The 23,351-nt window shown below is 41.9% G+C and overlaps 1 protein-coding gene across 4 annotated transcripts in view; it reads right to left on the bottom strand.

Annotated features, from left to right (window-relative positions):
* Positions 1-23,351, bottom strand: part of LOC138852895 (luciferin sulfotransferase-like) — a 138,715-nt gene that overhangs the window by 81,126 nt on the left and 34,238 nt on the right. Inside the window, exon 4 of one of the 4 annotated variants that reach the window (XM_070086469.1) lies at positions 8,310-8,443. The exons of 2 other annotated variants lie outside the window; for them this stretch is intronic. In XM_070086469.1, the coding sequence (XP_069942570.1) occupies positions 8,389-8,443 (55 nt within the window). In that variant the 3' untranslated portion in view covers positions 8,310-8,388. Of the gene's footprint in view, positions 1-8,309; positions 8,444-16,610; positions 16,789-23,351 lie in introns of those variants that run through there. One more of the 4 variants, XM_070086470.1, reaches the window with a different exon arrangement.

The raw sequence follows: 23,351 nt of genomic DNA, 5'->3' as shown, positions 1-23,351 counted from the left end.
GTGCGCAACAAGGCCAACAGATTACTTGGATTTATCTCAAGAAGTATAAGTAACAGAAGTCCAAAAGTTATTTTGCAGCTCTATACATCACTAGTGAGGCCTCATTTAGATTATGCTGCTCAGTTTTGGTCTCCTTACTACAGGATGGATATAGACTCATTAGAGAGCATACAGAGAAGAATGACTAAAATGATTTACTGTGTAAGGAACCTCCCGTATGAAGATAGACTTAAAGCCTTAAATCTCCACTCTCTGGAGAGGCGTAGAACGAGAGGAGATATCATTGAAGTGTATAAGTGGATGACAGGCATAAACAAAGTAGATATTAATAAAGTACTGAGGGTGTCGAACCAGGTAAGAACCAGAAATAATGGATATAAGTTGGATAAATTTAGATTTAGAAAGGACATAGGTAAGTACTGGTTTTCTAACAGAGTTGTAGATGCGTGGAACAGTCTTCCTAGTGGGGTGATAGAGGCTAGGACCTTGTGTAGCTTTAAGAAGAGACTGGACAAATATATGAGTGGGAGGGGCTGGGTTTGATTGGTGTCATTGGGTACGGGAGTTATTTCTTGGGTGGCTTTAGGTAGAGATCGTTTTGATAAGGACCTGCCTCGTATGGGCCAGTAGGCCTTATGCAGTCTTCCTACATTCTTATGTTCTTATGTTCTTAAGAAAAGTGGCAGCTCATGGTATAGGAGGTAAAGTTCTAGCATGGATAGAGGCAAGGCTTACCAATAGAAAGCAGAGAGTTACCGTTAATGGAGTGAAATCTGAGTGGGGATTAGTCACTAGCGGCGTTCCACAGGGATCAGTTTAGAACATAAGAACATAAGAAAGAAGGAACACTGCAGCAGGCCTGTTGGCCCATACTAGGCAGGTCCTTTACAATTCATTTACAAGCATTTGACCAACCCAATTTTCAATGCTACCCAAGAAATTAGCTCTGATGTGCTAGTCCCACTCAAATCCAACCCCTCCCACTCATAAGAACATAAGAACATAAGAAAGGAGGAACACTGCAGTAGGCCTGTTGGCCCATACCAGCAGCTGAGAGAGGAGCTCAGAGTTGCTAAGATGGAGATACGGCGATTAACGGAGGAGAACAAGAGGATTCGTAGTAATTCTTCTGTTGTGAGTCCCCAGGTTATAAACCGGGCAGGACCGAGTGTAGTCGGTCCTCATAACGTGGTTTTTGGCGCGCGTCCTCCAACTCCCCCAGCGCATCTAGGTTCCCATTCTCTATTTCTGACCAATCACAGACCTTCCCTGAGTCGCCCAGGCTGAGCGGTGATGGCGGCTGCTCGCTTCCCATTGGTCGAGAGAGCAGAATGTAAACACTTCTACCTTGCCGGCGCCAAAACTCGTGTTTCTCGGTTGAGTGCTCCTTACATACTGAAGCATTTCACCCCGTACAATGTCGGTAAGTACTGATTTGTGTGTCTAGTGTGTAAATGAATAGTTTAGCCATATTTTGATATATATATGAAGGCGTTGTGAAGCATATTACGAGTGCACAATGCAAATGAAAAAAGTGCAACAAAATAGGACGAAGTACAGTCGTTCCTGCCCTTTTAGGTGCAGTTTTTAAGTTTCGGTATATAAATATTTCCATAAAATTTGGTAGTGTATATATGAATTCAGTAATGGTCTGGGTGTGTACAGAACGTTTTTATTGTCCTTCCAGATCAATAAGAAATTGTTCTACGGTGAGTCCTCCAAGGATAAGTCGAAATTTGTCTGTGTTTGGGATGACAGTGACTCAGATCAAGATCCAGATGACCTGGAAGTGGTGGAAACTGATGATGAATACGTGCCACAAGATGCAGAGGTGCCAACAGATGAGAAGGAAGCTATGCCACCATCCAAAAAGAAGAAATTGAACAAGAAGAAGATACTTGCTTACATGCAAGTATTGCAGCAACAAGAATAATCATGTCGCATCTTCATTTTCCTGTGCCACATGCAAAGTAAATCTATCCATCAAGAAGGATAGAAATTGTTTCATAAAGTTTCATTGCAGAAATTAGTGATGTAAAAGGATTGTTCTTTCTCAGGGAACTCAAGAATATTTCATTTGTAAGTTGTATCTCATTGCAATGTGTCATTGTTGATAAGTAGTTCCTACTTCTATTTTTTTACTGCTTATAAATTGTTCAGAAACAAGTTCCATTTATGTTTTTTATATTGTCTACTTTTATAATAAATTTAAAAAATATTTATTTCGTTTTTTTTCAACAATTGCAACCTTGCAACATTCTAAATTGTTATACCCCAAACAGGCAGGACCGAATATACTCGGTCTTCGAATATCTGCAATTGCCCGAGATGTTACTTTCACAACTCTGTTTGGATGGTCTCAGTGACCTTACATCGAGTGGCTCTATCTCCTCATACGAAATCACTTTCAAAATCTGCATTTTAGTCTGCCTTGCCCTCTGAAGGGTTGAGGGGAGCTTGGTCAGTGGCCGGGCAACATGGAACCAAGCTGAAGATCAAGAAAACGGTTGGAGAGGCGGAAACAACGAGAAACCAGAAGACTACCGTGGAAACTTCCAACTCATTCTCGGTGCTACCTGACGAATGTGAGTGTTCTGTTGGGAATGCCACAACGAGCACCAAAGAAGCATTGGAAGACGTGAGTAAGACATCCCTAGAAACCCCAACGAAGACCATCGAGAACGTCTTGACGAATTCTACAAGTGGTGTAATGCTACCTGGCGAATGTGAGTCGACTACTCCGAGCATCACTACGGACGACGCCAAGGAAGGTAAAAACATTGTTGTTGTTGGGGATAGCCAGATTAGGTACATGGATAGGGCATTCTGCTTGAAGGATAGGAGTAGGAGGCAGAGAGTGTGTTTTTCTGGGGCTGGGATGAAGGATATTGTTAGCCGTCTGGATGACATCATGAGAGGTAATGGGAGCAATCCTATTATCTGTCTCAGTGCTGGAGGCAACGATGTTGGCAGACGTAGGAGTGAGGACCTGATTAGCAGGTATAGGTCAGCAATAGAGATAATTAGGAGGAAGGGTGGGAAACCTGTCATATGTGGCATTTTGCCAAGGAGAGGAGTTGGAAATGAATGGTTGTCCAGAGCAATTGGTGTCAATTGCTGGCTGGACAAGTACTGTAAGGAAAATGCGGTAACATTCATTGACAACTGGGACCTCTTCTATGGCAGAAATGACATGTATGCCAGGGATGGGGTTCACTTATCTAGGTGTGGGGTGGGAGCACTGGCCAACGCAGTGGAGGGAGCTGTTAGGTCTTTAAACTTGGAATAGTTAGTGGAATGGGTTTTGGCGGGAAAACTGTTAAGTCGCAGGGTAGTAACATGAGTACTAGTAATAGGCAAAATGAGGTGGATATTGGAAAGCCAGTGGCACTAATTGACAATGGAAGTCTGTGAATCATTAACTAATATTTTTAATTTATCTCTTCAAACAGGTGTAGTGTCTGATATGTGGAAGATGGCTAATGTAATTCCTATTTTTAAAACAGGGGACAAGTCGTTACAGTCAAATTACCGCCCAATAAGCCTGACCTCAATTGTAGGCAAGTTGCTAGAGTCAATTATAGCTGAGGTTATAAGAAGCCATCTCGATAAGCATAGCTTGATTAATGATACTCAGCATGGATTCACAAGAGGCCGGTCTTGTATAACTAATTTATTAACTTTCTTCAGTAAAGCTTTTGAGGCTGTTGACCACGATAAAGAATTTGATATTGTTTACTTAGATTTTAGTAAGGCATTTGATAGAGTTCCACACCAAAGACTGTTGAAGAAAGTAGCAGCTCATGGCATTGGGGGAAGGGTGCTCTCGTGGATCGAATCATGGCTCACAGACAGGAAGCAAAGAGTGTCCATAAATGGGGTTAAATCCGAGTGGGGATCAGTAACAAGTGGCGTTCCACAGGGATCAGTCTTGGGCCCGTTGTTGTTTATAATATATATCAATGATCTTGATGAGGGAATTACTAGTGATATGAGCAAATTCGCCGATGACACGAAGGTAGGTAGGATAATTGATTCAAACGTTGATGTTAGGGAACTTCAGGAGGATTTAGACAAACTCTACTCTTGATCAGAAAAGTGGCAGATGCAGTTCAATGTAGATAAATGCAAGGTTTTGAAGCTCGGGAGTGTCCATAACCCTAGCACTTATAAGTTAAATAATGTAGAACTTAGCCATGGAAATATAAACACAAATGCAGTATAATGTGATCCTTTATTGACAACGTTTCACCCACGCAGTGGGCTTTTTCAAGTCACACACGGATCTACCTGGGGTTGGAAGGTACAGGAGTATTTATAGTTCAGAACGTTGAGGTCAGGTGAAGATTGCTGCATCAGATGATCTACCGGGTGGGGTTATAGAGTCTTGGGTAGCTAGGCGGGGATATTGGACAAGTTGTGAGTAGACCTTCTGCAGTGTTCTATGTTCTTATGTGGGATAGCGATGAAGAAGTTTCTTGGCGAGTGGTTCAGAACTTAGCCATACAGATTGCGAAAAGGACTTGGGGGTTATGGTAAGCAGCAACCTTAAACCAAGACAGCAATGCCTAAGCGTACGTAATAAGGCAAATAGATTACTGGGATTTATATCAAGAAGTGTAAGCAACAGAAGTCCAGAGGTCATACTGCAGCTTTATACATCATTAGTAAGGCCTCACTTAGATTATGCAGCTCAGTTCTGGTCTCCATATTACAGAATGGACATAAATTCGTTAGAAAACATTCAGCGTAGGATGACTAAATTAATACATAGCATTAGAAATCTTCCTTATGAAGAAAGATTGAAGACTCTTAAGTTACATTCACTTGTTAGACGAAGAATGAGGGGAGACCTGATCGAAGTGTATAAGTGGAAGATAGGTATTAATAAAGGGGATATTAACAAGGTCTTGAGGATATCTCTCCAAGAGAGAACCCGCAGTAATGGATTTAAATTAGATAAGTTTAGATTTAGAAAGGACATAGGAAAGTATTGGTTTGGAAATAGGGTAGTTGATGAGTGGAACAGTCTACCTAGTTGGGTTATTGAGGCTAGGACTTTGGGTAGTTTCAAATTTAGGTTGGATAAGTACATGAGTGGGAGGGGTTGGATTTGAGTGGGACTTTCACATCAGAGCTTACTTCTTGGGTGGCATTGAAAATTGGCTTGGGCAAATGTTTTGTTAGTGGGATGAATTGTAAAGGATCTGCCTAGTATGGGCCAACAGGCCTGCTGCAGTGTTCCTCCTTTCTTATGTTCTTATGTTCTTATGAACCTACCAGGGGTAATAATTTGCTAGACCTAGTCTTGTCAAATAAGGAAACACTCGTGAATAATCTGGAGATCACTGAAGAGCTTGGCGCAAGTGATCACAAATCCATCACCTTTAGCATTAATTGGGAATGCAAGAATAATGATAATACAGTAAAAATCCCCGATTTTCGTTCTGCCGATTATAATGGACTTAGGGAACATCTGTCTAATCTTGATTGGGGTTATCTAGCTAATGATTTTATTGACGATAATCACACTTATGAATATGAAGGGATCTGCTTTTATGATTGTTTTCTTAATAATGTACACAGTGCCCAGAGTATATACATTCCCCAGAGAGAAATTAGGTCTAATAATAACGATCCCAAATGGGTTAACAGGAGGCTAAAGCATCTATTAGGGGAGAAAAGGGGAATTTATAGGCGCATCAGAAGAGGAGAGGTTAACCTTACTGACCAATATGTTCAGCTTAAAAGAGAAGTAAAAAAGGCGATTAGAAAGGCTAAACGTGACTATGAAATTAGAGTTGCTAATGAATCAAAGACTAATCCAAAGGGGTTCTTTCAAGTGTATAGGACGAAGGTGAAGGAAAAAGTAGGACCTCTGAAATCTGGGAATGGACAGCTGACGGATAATGAACTGGAAATGTGTTCCTTATTTAATGACTATTTTTTGTCAGTTTTTACACAGGAAGATGTAAATGAGATTCCAGTAATTAACAATTATTTAGTTCCTGATGAATTTAAGTTAACTAATATTACTGTCACGAGGGACATGGTTATTAAACAGATAGACAAACTGAAACAAAATAAGTCCCCGGGACCCGATGAGTTGTTTTCAAGGGTACTTAAGGAATGCAAGATGGAGCTTAGTCAGCACACAGGAAGACTCGTATTACGACAATCCATTGACACACTCTCAGTTCACGGAGTTCACTACCTTGTCACAAGATAGGCACATGGCTTCTGCCGAAAACAAGAGGCCACGATGCTCCATGAACATGACGGAGGACTCAGATTTGGAAATGTGGGGCGAAATTCTAGCGAAGAAGTTGCGAGAGGAAGAGGAAGATCCTGCTCACATTGTAGCAGATCTGACAGTCCCAACCATGGAGCCAGTGACAATAGAAACAGGTGCGGAAATATACACCGCACCCCCCGAAAACCAAGAGGGATGGAACACTGTGGAGAAGAAGAAGAAGCACCGTCTGTCCAAGGAGCAGGCAAACCAGCTCAACCGACCTGGCAAATTCAAGGTGAAGTCTTATGGGGACCACAGAACCCACTATGGGGTTGTTTCATACCTGGAATCACGACACAACCTGAAGTTCAAGATATGGTTCAACTTGAGGGGAGAACCAATATTGACTCCTCTCAACAAGGAAATGTATACCACCTTGAAGAGAGTCATGGAGACAGATCGCTCATTCACCCTGGAGGAACTGGACTCTCGGCAGAAGATCACCAAGGGTGTAGTGATGCGATACCCGCTGATGATGCCCATCGAGGCAGTAGCAGCTCACCCCAGTGTGGTGTCAGCTCAACGTCTCAAGGCAAAGACGGCAGGCAACGCACCAACCCGACAGGTTCTCATTCAGCATGTAGGACCACTGCCATCCCAGCTGGACCTCGGTTCTTGGGGCAGGTACGATGTCAGGACCTTCACAGCAGAACCAGTTCGCTGTTTCAAGTGTCAGCGTTATGGACACCTGGGTGCACTCTGTCCGAACAGAGTAATCTGCGGTGTCTGCAGCCAGCACCACCCAACCGAGGAATGCATCACCAAGCTGAAAAATGCATCGCCACCCACCCCACAATGCCCGAACTGCAGGCAGAAACACCATGCCTGGAATCCTCGATGCCCCGAGAGGCTCGCCAGAATTCAAGAAGTCTGGAAGACGCCAAAAACTCGGCAACAGGCTATGACGGATCATCAACCGATGGATGCAGAGAACCCTGCCATACCGCAGATCTCTCAGCAGCTAAACCAAGTCAATGCCCAGGAATTTCCAACCCTAGAAGCCTCAACCAGGCGTCAAGGTCAAGAACCTCCTGCACCCCTACCTCAACGAAGAAACAGGAACAAGAGGAACAGGAGGCGTCAACAGGGTGCATCGGGTCAATGCGATCAGCAGGCTGCACTAAACGAGCCCCCACCGGCCATAGCACGACAACGCAGGGACTCCTTACCCGGCACAGGCGCTTTGCAGACTCAACTGGCACCTCACCAGCAGATCCCGGCTACTCAACCTGGTATACAGCAACAGACCACGGTGCATACAATAAAGAAATCCAACCCTCAACAGTCCCTACAGACCACAGCAGCCCAGATAATATCCACTGTTTCGAACCCATCTCCAAAGCAGGCCCTCACCAGGGAGGATCTCGTAGCACTCATCAAGGTGTTCACGGATCTTATTTGCAACACAATCAACTCCACGGAACAACAGAGCACATTCCGGCAGATGGTCAGTACTCTCCTGAGAGTGTGCTTTCTGACCGAAGAGGAGACAGTGGATGCCATGAATTTGCAGGTTCTCAGAGCGGGCAGGACTCAGTCTCCAGCTCAGGAAACAACAGCGATATAATAAACTCGGTACCAAATCACACCCTCAAGGTCCTACAATGGAACATTCAGGGCTTGAGGGGCAAACAGCACCTCTTGATAGAAGCACAAGATACTTGAAGACGATGTAATCAGTCCATCACCCTTAAAGTTTTGAGGTGGTCAGTCCCTTAGTCTGGAGAAGAGCATTGTTCCGTTGTCTGAAACAATATGAAGTTGAAGTGACAGAATGGGGCTTTATATAGTGCCAGGAGGTGAGACGTAGGTTGATTTGGGAGGGCAGGTCCCTCTCAAACCCAGCCGTTCTCACTAGTAGAGGTTGTCAAAGTTGATGGTCTGTACCAAGATACCCATGTGTTGCAGTGTCTGACAGAATGAACATTAAAATGGTATAAAATACCGACAGATTGTTAGGGAAGACACATATGCAACAGTTAGGTATCTTTATTTCGAAACGTTTCGCCTACACAGTAGGCTTCTTCAGTCGAGTACAGAAAAGTTGATAGAAGCAGAAGATACTTCAAGACGATGTAATCAGTCCATCACCCTTAAAGTTTTGAGGTGGTCAGTCCCTCAGTCTGGAGAAGAGCATTGTTCCGTTGTCTGAAACAATATGAAGTTGAAGTGACAGAATGTATTGTGTTCAGAAAACTGTCATATTGATAGCTCTCTTCGTTACCCCAGTCAACAGATGATAAGTGTTCTCTAAGCCCATCGTAATCTGCTAAGCGAAAATCTGGGACTGTTACTGAGTTATCCCTACTATCATACTTCCATTCAATTCTAAATGTAATTGATTTGTGGTCGCTAGCACCCAGTTCCTCTGAAACTTCTAAATTATTAACAAGGGATTCATTGTTTGCCAGAACTAAGTCAAGCAGGCTATTTCCCCTTGTAGGTTCTGTCACAAACTGCTTCAAAAAACAATCCTGAACTACTTCTAAGAAATCGTATGATTCTAAATTCCCAGTCAAGAAATTCCAATCAATATGACTAAAGTTAAAGTCTCCTAGAATTACTACATTATCGTGCCTTGTGGCCCTAACAATTTCCTCCCATAGTAGTCTCCCTTGGTCCCTATCTAAATTTGGGGGACGGTATATCACACCTAAAATTAATTATTCATGCCCCTCTGAAAATTCTATCCAAACAGACTCTGTATGTGTTACTTCAGACTTAATACCCGTTTTTATGCAACAGTTCAAGCGATCTCGGACATACAATGCCACCCCACCCCCCTTCCCGATACTTCTATCTACTTGGAACAATTTAAAACCCTGAATGTGACATTCTGCAGGCATGTCCCGACTTTTTGAATTAAACCACGTCTCAGTAATGGCAAATACATCTATGTTACCTGCACTAGCAACTAGTCTCAACTCGTCCATCCTATTCCTAGCACTGCGACTATTTGTGTAATAAATTTTTAATGACCCTCCACTCTCTTTACCCTTCCTGCTCCTTTCTGTTATTCCATTAAACTTATTACTGTCCTTGTCAATTAGTGCCACTGGCTTTCCAATATCCACCTCATTTTGCCTCTTACTAGTTCTCCTAGTACTCATATTACTACACTGCGACTTCACAGTTTTCCTGCCAAAACCCATACCACTAACTATTCCTAGTTTAAAGACCTAACAGCTCCCTCCACTGCGTTGGCCAGTGCTCCCACCCCACACCTAGATAAGTGAACCCCATCCCTGGCATACATGTCATTTCTGCCATAGAAGAGGTCCCAGTTGTCAATGAATGTTACCGCATTTTCCTTACAGTACTTGTCCAGCCAGCAATTGACACCAATTGCTCTGGACAACCATTCATTTCCAACTCCTCTCCTTGGCAAAATGCCACATATGACAGGTTTCCCACCCTTCTTCCTAATTATCTCTATTGCTGACCTATACCTGCTAATCAGGTCCTCACTCCTACGTCTGCCAACATCGTTGCCTCCAGCACTGAGACAGATAATAGGATTGCTCCCATTACCTCTCATGATGTCATCCAGACGGCTAACAATATCCTTCATCCCAGCCCCAGGAAAACACACTCTCTGCCTCCTACTCCTATCCTTCAAACAGAATGCCCTATCCATGTACCTAATCTGACTATCCCCAACAACAACAATGTTTTTACCTTCCTTGGCGTCGTCCGTAGTGATGCTCCGAGTAGTCGACTCAAATTCGCCAGGTAGCATTACACCACTTGTAGAATTCGTCATGACGTTCTCGATGGTCTTCGTTGGGGTTTCTAGGGATGTCTCACTCACGTCTGCCAATGCTTCCTTGGTGCTCGTTGTGGCATTCCCAGTAGAACACTCACATTCGTCAGGTAGCACCGAGAATGAGTTGGAAGTTTCCACGGCAGTCTTCTGGTTTCTCGTTGTTTCTGCCTCTCCAACCGTTTTCTTAATCTTCAGCTTGGTTCCATGTTGCCCGACCACTGACCAAGGTCCCCTCTTAACCTGGGGACTCACAACAGGAGGATTACTACGAATCCTCTTGTTCTCCTCCGTTAATCGCCGTATCTCCAGTTTAGCAACTCTGAGCTCTTCTCTCAGCTGCTGGTAAAGCTGCTCAAGAGAGGGCATCCTGGTTCAGATTCACAGAGAGCACACAAACAGGTCTTCACAGAGCTAAGTACACGTCACCACTGAACTAAGTACACGTCACCACTGAGCTAAGTACACGTCACCACTGAGCTAAGTACACGTCACCACTGAGCTAAGTACACGTCACCACTGAGCTAAGTACACGTCACCACTGAGCTAAGTACACGTCACCACTGAGCTAAGTACACGTCACCACTGAGCTAAGTACACGTCACCACTGAGCTAAGTACACGTCACCACTGAAAAATGGTAAAAAAGTTTAGATTTAGAAAGGACATAGGAAAGTATTGGTTTGGAAATAGGGTAGTAGATGAGTGGAACAGTCTACCTAGTTGGGTTATTGAGGCTAGGACTTTGGGTAGTTTCAAATTTAGGTTGGATAAATACATGAGTGGGATGGGTTGGATTTGAGTGGGACTTGCACATCAGAGCTTATTTCTTGGGTAGCATTGAAAATTGGGTAGGTCAAATGTTTGTTAGTGGGATAAATTGTAAAGGACCTGCCTAGTATGGGCCAACAGGCCTGCTGCAGTGTTCCTCCTTTCTTATGTTCTTATGTTCTTATGTTAGGGAACTTCAGGAGGATTTAGACAAACTCTACTCTTGGTCAGAAAAGTGGCAGATGCAGTTCAATGTAGTTGGAAATGAATGGTTGTCCAGAGCAATTGGTGTCAATTGCTGGCTGGACAAATACTGTAAGGAAAATGCGGTAACATTCATTGAAAACTGGGACCTCTTCTATGGCAGAAATGACATGTATGCCAGGGATGGGGTTCACTTGTCTAGGTGTGGGGTGGGAGCACTGGCCAACGCAGTGGAGGGAGCTGTTAGGTCTTTAAACTAGGAATAGTTAGTGGTATGGGTTTTGGCGGGAAAACTCTGAAGTCGCAGGGTAGTAACATGAGTACTAGGAGAACTAGTAATAGGCAAAATGAGGAGGATATTGGAAAGCCAGTGGCACTAATTGACAATGACAGTAATAGGTTTAGTGGAATAACAGAAAGGAGCAGGAAGGGTAAAGAGATAGGAGGGTCATTAAATATTTATTACACAAATAGTCGCAGTGCTAGGAATAAGATGGACGAGTTGAGACTAGTTGCTAGTGCAGGTAACATAGATGTATTTGCCATTACTGAGACGTGGTTTAATTCAAAAAGTCGGGACATGCCTGCAGAATGTCACATTCAGTGTTTTAAATTGTTCCAAGTAGATAGAAGTATCGGGAAGGGGGGTGGGGTGGCATTGTATGTCCGAGATCGCTTGAACTGTTGCATAAAAACGGGTATTAAGTCTGAAGTAACACATACAGAGTCTGTTTGGATAGAATTTTCAGAGGGGCATGAAAAATTAATTTTAGGTGTGATATACCGTCCCCCAAATTTAGATAGGGACCAGGGGAGACTACTATGGGAGGAAATTGTTAGGGCCACAAGGCACGATAATGTAGTATTTCTAGGAGACTTTAACTTTAGTCATATTGATTGGAATTTCTTGACTGGGAATTTAGAATCATACGATTTCTTAGAAGTAGTTCAGGATTGTTTTTTGAAGCAGTTTGTGACAGAACCTACAAGGGGTAATAACCTGCTTGACTTAGTTCTGGCAAACAATGAATCCCTTGTTAATAATTTAGAAGTTTCAGAGGAACTGGGTGCTAGCGACCACAAATCAATTACATTTAGAATTGAATGGAAGTATGATAGTAGGGATAACTCAGTAACAGTCCCAGATTTTTGCTTAGCAGATTACGATGGGCTTAGAGAACACTTATCATCTGTTGACTGGGGTAACGAAGAGAGCTATCAATATGACAGTTTTCTGAACACAATACATGCTGCTCAAAGAACGTTTATCCCTTATAAGGAAATTAGATCAAATAGAAATGACCCAAAATGGATGAATAATAGGCTGAAATATCTACTAGGGCATAAGAAAGGAATTTATAGACGTATCAAAAGAGGCGAGGGTCATCTTATGAATCAGTATATTGACATTAAGAGGGACATTAAAAAGGGGATAAGAAAGGCTAAAAGGGACTATGAAATTAAAGTTGCAAGGGATTCTAAAACTAACCCAAAAAGTTTTTTCCAGGTCTATAGAACAAAAGTCAGAGATAAGATAGGACCACTTAAAAATAACTATGGGCATCTTACTGACAAAGAGAATGAAATGTGCTCGATTTTAAATAATTATTTTCTCTCGGTTTTTACACAGGAAGACACTAATAATATTCCGGTAATTAATTTTTATAGTGGATCAGAAGAAGATAAATTATGTAACATCACAGTCACTAGTGAAATGGTTGTGAAGCAGATAGACCGACTGAAGCAAAATAAGTCACCGGGTCCTGATGAGGTTTTTTCAAGGGTTCTAAAGGAATGCAAAATGGAAGTCTGTGAACCATTAACTAATATTTTTAATTTATCTCTTCAAACAGGTGCAGTGTCTGATATGTGGAAGATGGCTAATGTAATTCCTATTTTTAAAACAGGGGATAAGTCGTTACCGTCAAATTACCGCCCAATAAGCCTGACCTCAATTGTAGGCAAATTACTAGAGTCAATTATAGCTGAGATTATAAGAAGCCATCTCGATAAGCATAGCTTGATTAATGATACTCAGCATGGATTCACAAGAGGCCGGTCTTGTATAACTAATTTATTAACTTTCTTCAGTAAAGCTTTTGAGGCTGTTGACCACGATAAAGAATTTGATAATATTTACTTAGATTTTAGTAAGGCATTTGATAGAGTTCCACACCAAAGATTGTTGAAGAAAGTAGCAGCTCATGGCATTGGATCGAATCATGGCTCACAGACAGGAAGCAAAGAGTGTCCATAAATGGGGTTAAATCCGAGTGGGGATCAGTAACAAGTGGCGTTCCACAGGGATCAGTCTTGGGCCCGTTGTTGTTTATAATATATATCAATGATCTTGATGAAGGAATTACTAGTGATATGAAAGAACTTCATGAGGATTTAGACAAACTCTACTCTTGGTCAGTAAAGTGGCAGATGCAGTTCAATGCAGATAAATGCAAGGTTCTTGTCCATAACCCTAGCACTTATAAGATAATGTAGAACTTAACCATACAGATTGCGAAAAGGACTTGGGGGTTATGGTAAGCAGCAACCTTAAACCAAGACAGCAATGCCTAAGCGTACGTAATAAGGCAAATAGATTACTGGGATTTATATCAAGAAGTGTAAGCAACAGAAGTCCAGAGGTTAGCTTTATACATCTTAGATGGACATAAATTCGTTAGAAAACATTCAGCGTAGGATGACTAAATTAATACATAGTAAAGGGGATATTAACAAGGTCTTGAGAATATCTCTCCAAGAGAGGCATTTGATAGAGTTCCGCACCAAAGACTGTTGAAGAAAGTAGCAGCTCATAGGCATTGCCTAGGGGCCAAAGGCCTGCTGGTGCTCTCGTACGTCTGATCGAATCATGGCTCACAGACAGGAAGCAAAGAGCCCTATCCATGTCTGGCATCCCCAACAACAACAAAATGCTCCGGGTTCACAATAGCATTACACCACTTGTAGAATTCGTCAAGACGTTCTCGATGGTCTTCGTTGGGGTTTCTAGGGATGTCTCACTCACGTCTGCCAATGCTTCTTTGGTGCTCGTTGTGGCATTCCCAGTAGAACACTCACATTCGTCGGGTAGCACCGAGAATGGGTTGGAAGTTTCCACGGTAGTCTTCTGGTTTCTCGTTGTTTCTGCCTCTCCAACCGTCTTCTTGATCTTCAGCTTGGTTCCATGTTGCCCGGCCACTGACCAAGCTCCCCTCTTAACCTGGGGACTCACAACAGGAGGATTACTACGAATCCTCTTGTTCTCCTCCGTCAATCGCCGTATCTCCATCTTAGCAACTCTGAGCTCTTCTCTCAGCTGCTGGTAAAGTTGCTCAAGAGAGGGCATCCTGGTTCAGATTCACAGAGAGCACACAAACAGGTCTTCACAGAGCTAAGTACACGTCACCACTGTGCTAAGTACACGTCACCACTGCTAAGTACACGGCACCACTAGCTAAGTACACGTCACCACTGAACTACTGTACTTATCCAACCTAAATTTGAAACTACCCAAAGTCCTAGCCTCAATAACCCAACTAGGTAGACTGTTCCACACATCAACTACCCTATTTCCAAACCAATACTTTCCTATGTCCTTTCTAAATCTAAACTTATCTAATTTAAATCCATTACTGCGGGTTCTCTCTTGGAGAGATATCCTCAAGACCTTGTTAATATCCCCTTTATTAATACCTATCTTCCACTTATACACTTCGATCAGGTCTCCCCTCATTCTTCTTCTAACAAGTGAATGTAACTTAAGAGTCTTCAATCTTTCTTCATAAGGAAGATTTCTAATGCTATGTATTAATTTAGTCATCCTACGCTGAATGTTTTCTAACGAATTTATGTCCATTCTGTAATATGGAGACCAGAATTGTTAATAATTAACATTAATGACCTTGATGAAGGGATTACTAGTGATATGAGTAAGTTTGCTGATGATACAAATATAGGCCGTATAATTCACTCTGAGGAGGATATCAATGAACTCCAGGACGATTTGGACAAATTAATGTCTTGGTCTGAAAAATGGCAGATGAAGTTCAATGTCGATAAGTGTAAGGTACTTGCCCTTGGTAATGAAAATAACCCTCGAAGCTATAATCTAGGTGAAGTAGAGCTTGATCATACAGAATGTGAAAAAGACTTGGGAGTCATGGTAAGCAGAAATCTAAAGCCATGACAGCAGTGCCTTAGTGTGCGCAACAAGGCCAACAGATTACTTGGATTTATCTCAGGAAGTATAAGTAACAGAAGTCCAAAAGTTATTTTACAGCTCTATACATGTTGCTAGGTAAGACACATATGCAACAGTTAGGCATCTTTATTTCGAAACGTTTCTCCTACACAGTAGGCTTCTTCAGTCGAGTACAGAAAAGTTGATAGAAGCAGAAGAGACTTCAAGACGATGTAATCAGTCCATCACCCTTAAAGTTTTGAGGTGGTCAGTCCCTCAGTCTGGAGAAGAGCATTGTTCCAATGTTTGAAACAATATGGAGTTAAAGTGACAGGATGGAGCCTTATATAGCGCCAGGAGGTGAGACGTAGATCACTAGTAGAACGCAGATGTTGGAAGGTCAGGTCCCTCTCAAATCCAGCCGCTCTCACTAGTAGAGGTAGTCGAGGTTGATTTCAGGTCTGTACCAAGATACCCTTGTGTTGCAGTGTCTGACAGATTGAACATTAAAATGGTATAAAATTGTTAGGTAAGACACATATGCAACAGTTAGGTATCTTTATTTCGAAACGTTTCGCCTACACAGTAGGCTTCTTCAGTCGAGTACAGAAAAGTTGATAGAAGCAGAAGAGACTTGAAGACGATGTAATCAGTCCATCACCCTTAAAGTTTTGAGGTGGTCAGTCCCTCAGTCTGGAGAAGAGCATCGTTCCATAGTCTGAAACAATATGGAGTTGAAGTGACAGGATGGAGCCTTATATAGCGACAGGAGATGAGACGTAGGTCACTAGTAGAAGTAAGAACGTAGATGTTGGTAGGTCAGGTCCCTTTCAAATCCAGCCGTTCTCACTAGTAGAGGTTGTCGAAGTTGATTGCAGGTCTGTACCAAGATACCCTTGTGTTGCAGTGTCTGACAGATTGAACATTAAAATGGTATAAAATACCCACATGTTGTTAGGTAAGACACATATGCAACAGTTAGGCATCTTTATTTCGAAACGTTTCGCCTACACAGTAGGCTTCTTCAGTCGAGTACAGAAGAGTTGATAGAAGCAGAAGAGACTTGAAGACGATGTAATCAGTCCATCACCCTTAAAGTTTTGAGGTGGTCAGTCCCTCAGTCTGGAGAAGAGCATCGTTCCATAGTCTGAAACAATATGGAGTTGAAGTGACAGGATGGAGCCTTATATAGCGCCAGGAGATGAGACGTAGGTCACTAGTAGAAGTAAGAACGCAGATGTTAGGAGGTCAGGTCCCTTTCAAATCCAGCCGTTCTCACTAGTAGAGGTTGTCGAAGTTGATTGCAGGTCTGTACCAAGATACCCTTGTGTTGCAGTGTCTGACAGATTGAACATTAAAATGGTATAAAATACCGACAGGTTGTTAGGTAAGACACATATGCAACAGTTAGGCATCTTTATTTCGAAAAGTTTCGCCTATACAGTAGACTTCTTCAGTCGAGTACAGAAGAGTTGATAGAAGCAGAAGAGACTTGAAGACGATGTAATCAGTCCATCACCCTTAAAGTTTCGAGGTGGTCAGTCCCTCAGTCTGGAGAAGAGCATCGTTCCATAGTCTGAAACAATATGGAGTTGAAGTGACATGATGGAGCCTTATATAGCGCCAGGAGATGAGACGTAGGTCACTAGTAGAAGTAAGAACGCAGATGTTGGGAGGTCAGGTTCCTTTCAAATCCAGCCGTTCCAAAGTCTAAAACAATATTGTTTCAGACTTTGGAACAATGCTCTTCTCCAGACTGAGGGACTGACCACCTCAAAACTTTAAGGGTGATGGACTGATTACATCGTCTTCAAGTCTCTTCTGCTTCTATCAAGATACCTAACTGTTGCATATGTGTCTTGCCTAACAATATGGAGACCAGAATTGAGCTGCATTATTTAGGTGATTCCTTACTAATGATGTATAAAGCTGCAGTATGACCTCTTGACTTCTGTTGCTTACACTTCTTGATATAAATCCCAGTAATCTATTTGCCTTATTACGTACGCTTAGGCATTGCTGTCTTGGTTTAAGGTTGCTGCTCACCATAACCCCCAAGTCCTTTTCGCAATCTGTATGGCTAAGTTCTACATCATTTAACTTATAAGTGCTAGGGTTATGGACACTCCCGAGCTTCAGAACCTTGCATTTATCTACAATGAGCTGCATCTGCCACTTTTCTGACCAAGAAAAGAGTTTGTTTAAATCCTCCTAAAGTTCCCTAACATCTACGTTTGAATCAATTATCCTACCTATCTTTGTGTCATCGGCGTATTTGCTGATATCACTAGTAATTCTCTCATCAAGATCATTGATATATATTATAAACAACAACGGGCCCAAGACTGATCCCTGTGGAACGCCACTTGTTACTGATCCCCACTCGGATTTAACCCCATTTATGGACACTCTGCTTCCTGACTGTGAGCCATTATTCGATCCACGAGAGCACCCTTCCCCCAATGCCATGAGCTGCCACTTTCTTTAACAGTCTTTGGTTCTGAACTCTATCAAAAGCCTTACTAAAATCTAAGTAAATAATATAAAATTCTTCATCGTTGTCAACAGCCTCAAAAGCTTTATTGAAGAAAGTTAATAAATTAGTTAGACAAGACCGGCCTCTTGTGAATCCATGCTGAGTATCAATGATCAAGCTATGCTTATCGAGATGGCTTCTTATAATCTCAGCTATAATTGACTCTAGTAATTTGCCTACAATTGAGGTCAGGCTTATTGGGCGGTAATTTGACGGTAACGACTTGTCCACTGTTTTAAAAATAGGAATTACATTAGCCATCATATCAGACACTACACCTGTTTGAAGAGATAAATTAAAAATATTAGTTAATGGTTCACAGAGTTCCATTTTGCATTCCTTAAGAACCTGTGGAAAATTTTTTGATTTTCCGAAGCTATAGCGCCTAATAGGTGTTTAATGTGTCGATATGAGGCAAAAATGTATTTGACAATAGGATAGAACCAAGAGTTCCCTTCACGCATGCGCGGATGTGCGGGGGTATAGGTCGAACTGGGGCACGAGGAGGCGGGAGTGTTTTGAATGTAGTGAGGAGGCTGGGAAAGCATGGAACCAGGAAATTGGCGTTCACGGCGGCCTAAGGATTAATATAAGCCTCCTTTCATAATAGTAAGTGTCGTAACTGTTCCTGGTGGAGAGTGAGGGAACGTGATTCACGGGACCACCGTAATAAGGTGGTAAAATTAGTGAATAATGGTTTGACCAGGTGTGACTGGTGCGGGGCCATGGTGTGAGTCCAGGGGAAATACCCGTGAGTTAATCCTCACTCATCGGCCTCAGATCTTAATGGAGTGACCTCTAATGTGTATAATAATTATGAGACGTTAAATCGTCTTGTGAATGGTAATGTAATCAGTGATAATAACATTAAGTTAAGAGAATGCAGGGTTGTGATATAGATCGCCCTGCTCCGAGTGAACGCGTGATTTTCGTATCGAGGATAGTGAAGTTCATTGAGTCACGACTTCTAAACCGGGACAAACCAACGGATACCTCGTCCTGCTGGAATAAGAACCATGTCGGTGTAGCAGGACATCGAAATGAGATGGTGAATGGAGGAAATAAGGAGTATCAATCACCCACAGTTAAGTAACCTTTCTAGTTATAACAGACTGATACTGGCCAGTTAGGTATGTTGTAATTGGATAGGTTATGGGTGATCCAGCTACATCAAGTGACCACCAGAGAATATCTGGTAAGTGGAGAGATTATGTACAAGTGTTTTCCTTGATGGATATATCCATGTGTGACCTACCCCCCTCCCCCTTCATTCAGTTACACTAATATCATCTATACAGTCCACAATTAATTAGTAGCACCGTACTTGTGGGTGCTATCCAATCCATACTGGTCTCGGATAGATATGGATAAGATTGTGAGGTCGAAGGACCCACCTGCCGTGACCAGAGGTGGTTAAGTTTTCTCACATGTCTACACGGGGTGACTACGGTAAACAATATGGATGTCTCCCAATGAGATGACTTGTATGTATATAATGTTGAGGTACATAAAGGTAATCACCCTATAAAATTTTCCATATCTGCCCGCTGGTCCTTCCTGAACTGGATGCAATCAGTGAAAAAAATTAATTGAATTAATTACTTAATAATTAAGTGACTGATTGAAGGAAGTGGGTGTGGGGTGCACAAGTTTAATCGATCGTGTGATGGATGATAATTAGCCCAATTAATTGCTAGCACATGTGTGGCTGGGATTTATACAAGAGTAAAGTGCAAGAATTACTCTTACAAGGCGCCTACTTAAGTTGTATAATCAGTGATTAATAATTCTCTAACAATGACTGGATCTGATGGAGTTAACGTGGCTGACAAATCCGTGGATTTTAGAGTAATGAAAGCATCACTACAGGCTAATAAAAGCCATGTGACGAAGATGTTTGATGCAATGAATCAAAGAACCGTGAACCCTAATGAATTAAAGTTATATTTAGATGCTTTAGAGAGTAGATTTGATTGGTACAAATTGTGGTTTAAAGACTGTGAAAGAGATCTGCTAGAGAATTGTGCAGATGGAATAGAAATGAATGTTTTAATTAATCAACATTACGAATTGGAAGAAAAACTGTCTTGTAAAAGTCAGGCTTTGAATAAATTAAAGGATGTAAGCCCGGCAGTTGATCAACCTATTAATGCAAAGGGTGGGTTTGCCAAAACCTCCAGAGTATGGCCTGGAGGAAATCAGACTAGGTCGGCAAGAATTAATTGTTCAATTGCAGACCAGTCAGCCAAACAGTTCTAAGGATATAACACATAATGACTCTGAAGTATCTGTCAAGTTTCAAAAGGGAAAAATAATCCCAGTGGTAATAATCATAGTTAATTGTTAAACAGGCACATATCAAGTCAGGAATCAGTAATAGTGGTTCCTCACATCAAGGTAAGAGGAATAAGTACCCCAGTAAGGTTAACCCAGTTAATAAGAGGTCAGGCAAGGAAAAGAGAGACTGCCTCTTCTGCCAGGGTACTCATTTCACTAAAAGTTGTAATGCCTATAATTCATGGGATATTAACGTGGAGAGGATGAAAGAACTTGACAGATTTATCAGATGTCTAGACAATCATAATGTAAAGGATTGTCATACCAAATTGAACAGTTGCTATCAATGCAACAAGAGAAGGCACCATACAGTTATGTGCAGGGTTGTATGTGATTTTTATAATAATGGTGACAATAATGATAATGTTAATAACCCTGACACTACAGTGACTGATGTAAAGGTTGCAGCTAATGGCAATAATGATGGCCTAGCTGAGGTAGCCTTGCCGGCGTTGGATGTAATAATTCAGGATAAAGGGCATAAATCCAAAAGCATGCGGCGTCACTCTCCTCAACACTGGTACGGGCCATGTAATATATGGCAAACTACCGCCTAGTAATAATGACTAGAGGAAGTAGTGAATACAGTCACGGTGTCTTGCTCATAAAAGGTCAACCCAGTACAAGTATTCTTCTATCGAGAATGATGTTGAACCAGTCTAATTTGTGGGAGCTGGACAGCATAGGGATTAATATGAATGAGGAAAGTCCAAATGATTCCTTTACTCAGGAACAATACCTGAAGGATGTTAAATGTGAATCTGGACATTACTGGGTGCGACTTCCGTGGAAGCTCGACCGTCCAGAATTATCTACTAATTATAGGATGGCGTATGGACAGTTAAAGGGCCCAGCTCTGCGAACTGAGCAAGACACCAAAATTGTTGACTGCTTATAATGATATAATTAATAAATAGTTAAATAATAAATTGTTCTTACTTCAGGCGACGATAAATGCACATCTTAAGTGCACAGGTGCTCCACTGAGCGAAGTAATTGGGTAAATAATCTTATGTGGACAATTTCCGGGTGTGACGTCAACTGAAGAGGAACTAATGAGGATATGTGAAGGGGTTAATGAAATAATGCAGTAAGGTGCTGGGACTGACTGGGACACTGAGAGAGACTTGTTATTGTTAAAGTCTCATAATTCCAGTATGCCCAATAAATTAATCCAGGGAGCATAGGTTTATGCCCCTGAGAGAATGGAACAGTAATTAGTCCATTTTGAGGGATCAATAAATATGGATGGCCATGGAGTTGAAGTGCCTATATGCAGTAATGTGTTGGGGCTGACTTGGGATACTGAGAGAGACTTGTTATTGTTAAAGTCTTATAATTCCAGTATGCCCAATAAATTAACCCCGAGAGCATAGACTTAGTGTCACACCTTACAATAAGAGGGAAGTTGTTAATACCAGAAGCATGGAGGCTTAAGTGTGCTTTGGATGGAGCCCTACCTGAGGAGTTAACAGGTGGAAAGAATTAATGGGTGATTATGTAAATACCAATGTTGGAGTTCCCAAGCCAGGTGGCCAGTGAAGATGGGAAAATTGTACTCCACATTATGCAAGTCGTCTAGCAACGACCTCCGCCCGGCCACAGTGTGGAAAATTTTTTGATTTTCCGAAGCTATAGCGCCTAATAGGTGTTTATGTGTCGATATGAGGCAAAAATGTATTTGACAATAAGATAGAACCAAGAGTTCCCTTTGCGCATGCGCGGATGTGCGGGGGTATAGGTCGAACTGGGGCACGAGGAGGCGGGAGTGTTTTGAATGTAGTGAGGAGGCTGGGAAAGCATGGAACCAGGAAATTGGCGTTCACGGCGGCCTAAGGATTAATATAGGCCTCCTTTCATAATAGGAAGTATCGTAACTGTTCCTGGTGGAGTGTGAGGGAACGTGATTCACGGGACCACCGTAATAAGGTGGTAAAATTAGTGAATAATGGTTCGACCAGGTGTGACTGGTGCGCGGCCATGGTGTGTGTCCAGGGAAAATACCCGTGAGTTAATCCTCACTCATCGGCCTCAGATCTTAATGGAGTGACCTCTAATGTGTATAATAATTATGAGACGTTAAATCGTCTTGTGAATGGTAATGTAATCAGTGATAATAACATTAAGTTAAGAGAATGCAGGGTTGTGATATAGATCGCCCTGCTCCGAGTGAACGCGTGATTTTTGTATCGAGGATAGTGAAGTTCATTGAGTCACGACTTCTAAACCGGGACAAACCAACGGATACCTTGTCCTGCTGGAATAAGAACCATGTCGGTGTAGCAGGACATCGAAATGAGATGGTGAATGGAGGAAATAAGGAGTATCAATCACCCACAGTTAAGTAACCTTTCTAGTTATAACAGACTGATACTGGCCAGTTAGGTATGTTGTAATTGGATAGGTTATGGGTGATCCAGCTACATCAAGTGACCACCAGAGAATATCTGGTAAGTGGAGAGATTATGTACAAGTGTTTTCCTTGATGGATATATCAATGTGTGACCTACCCCCCCCCCTTCTTTCAGTTACACTAATATCATCTATACAGTCCACAATTAATTAGTAGCACCGTACTTGTGGGTGCTATCCAATCCATACTGGTCTCTGATAGATATGGATAAGATTGTGAGGTCGAAGGACCCACCTGCCGTGACCAGAGGTGGTTAAGTTTTCTCACATGTCTACACGGGGTGACTACGGTAAACAATATTGTTGTCTCCCAATGAGATGACTTGTATGTATATAATGTTGAGGGACATAAAGGTAATCACCCTATAAAATTTTCCATAGAACCCTTGAAAAAAGTTCATCAGGACCCGGCGGCTTATTTTGCTTCAGTCTGTCTATCTGCTTCACAACCATTTCACTAGTGACTGTGATGTTACATAATTTATCTTCTTCTAGCCCACTATAAAAATTAATTGCTGGAATATTGTTAGTGCCTTCCTGTGTAAAAACCGAGAGAAAATAATTATTTAAAATCGAGCACATTTCATCCTCTTTGTCAGTAAGATGCCCATAGTTATTTTTAAGGGGACCTATCTTATCTCTAATTTTTGTTTTATAGACTTGGAAAAAACTTTTTGGGTTAGTTTTAGAATCCCTAGCAACTTTAATTTCATAGTCCCTTTTAGCTTTTCTTATCCCCTTTATAATGTCCCTCTTAATGTCAATATACTGATTCGTAAGATGGCCCTCACCTCTTTTGATAGGCCTATAAATTTCCTTCTTATGCCCTAGTAGATATTTGAGCCTATTATTCA

This window comes from Cherax quadricarinatus, chromosome 18 (genome assembly GCF_038502225.1).
Source record: "Cherax quadricarinatus isolate ZL_2023a chromosome 18, ASM3850222v1, whole genome shotgun sequence".
Classification (NCBI taxonomy): domain Eukaryota; kingdom Metazoa; phylum Arthropoda; class Malacostraca; order Decapoda; family Parastacidae; genus Cherax; species Cherax quadricarinatus.
This window is presented reverse-complemented; position numbering and strand designations above follow the sequence as displayed.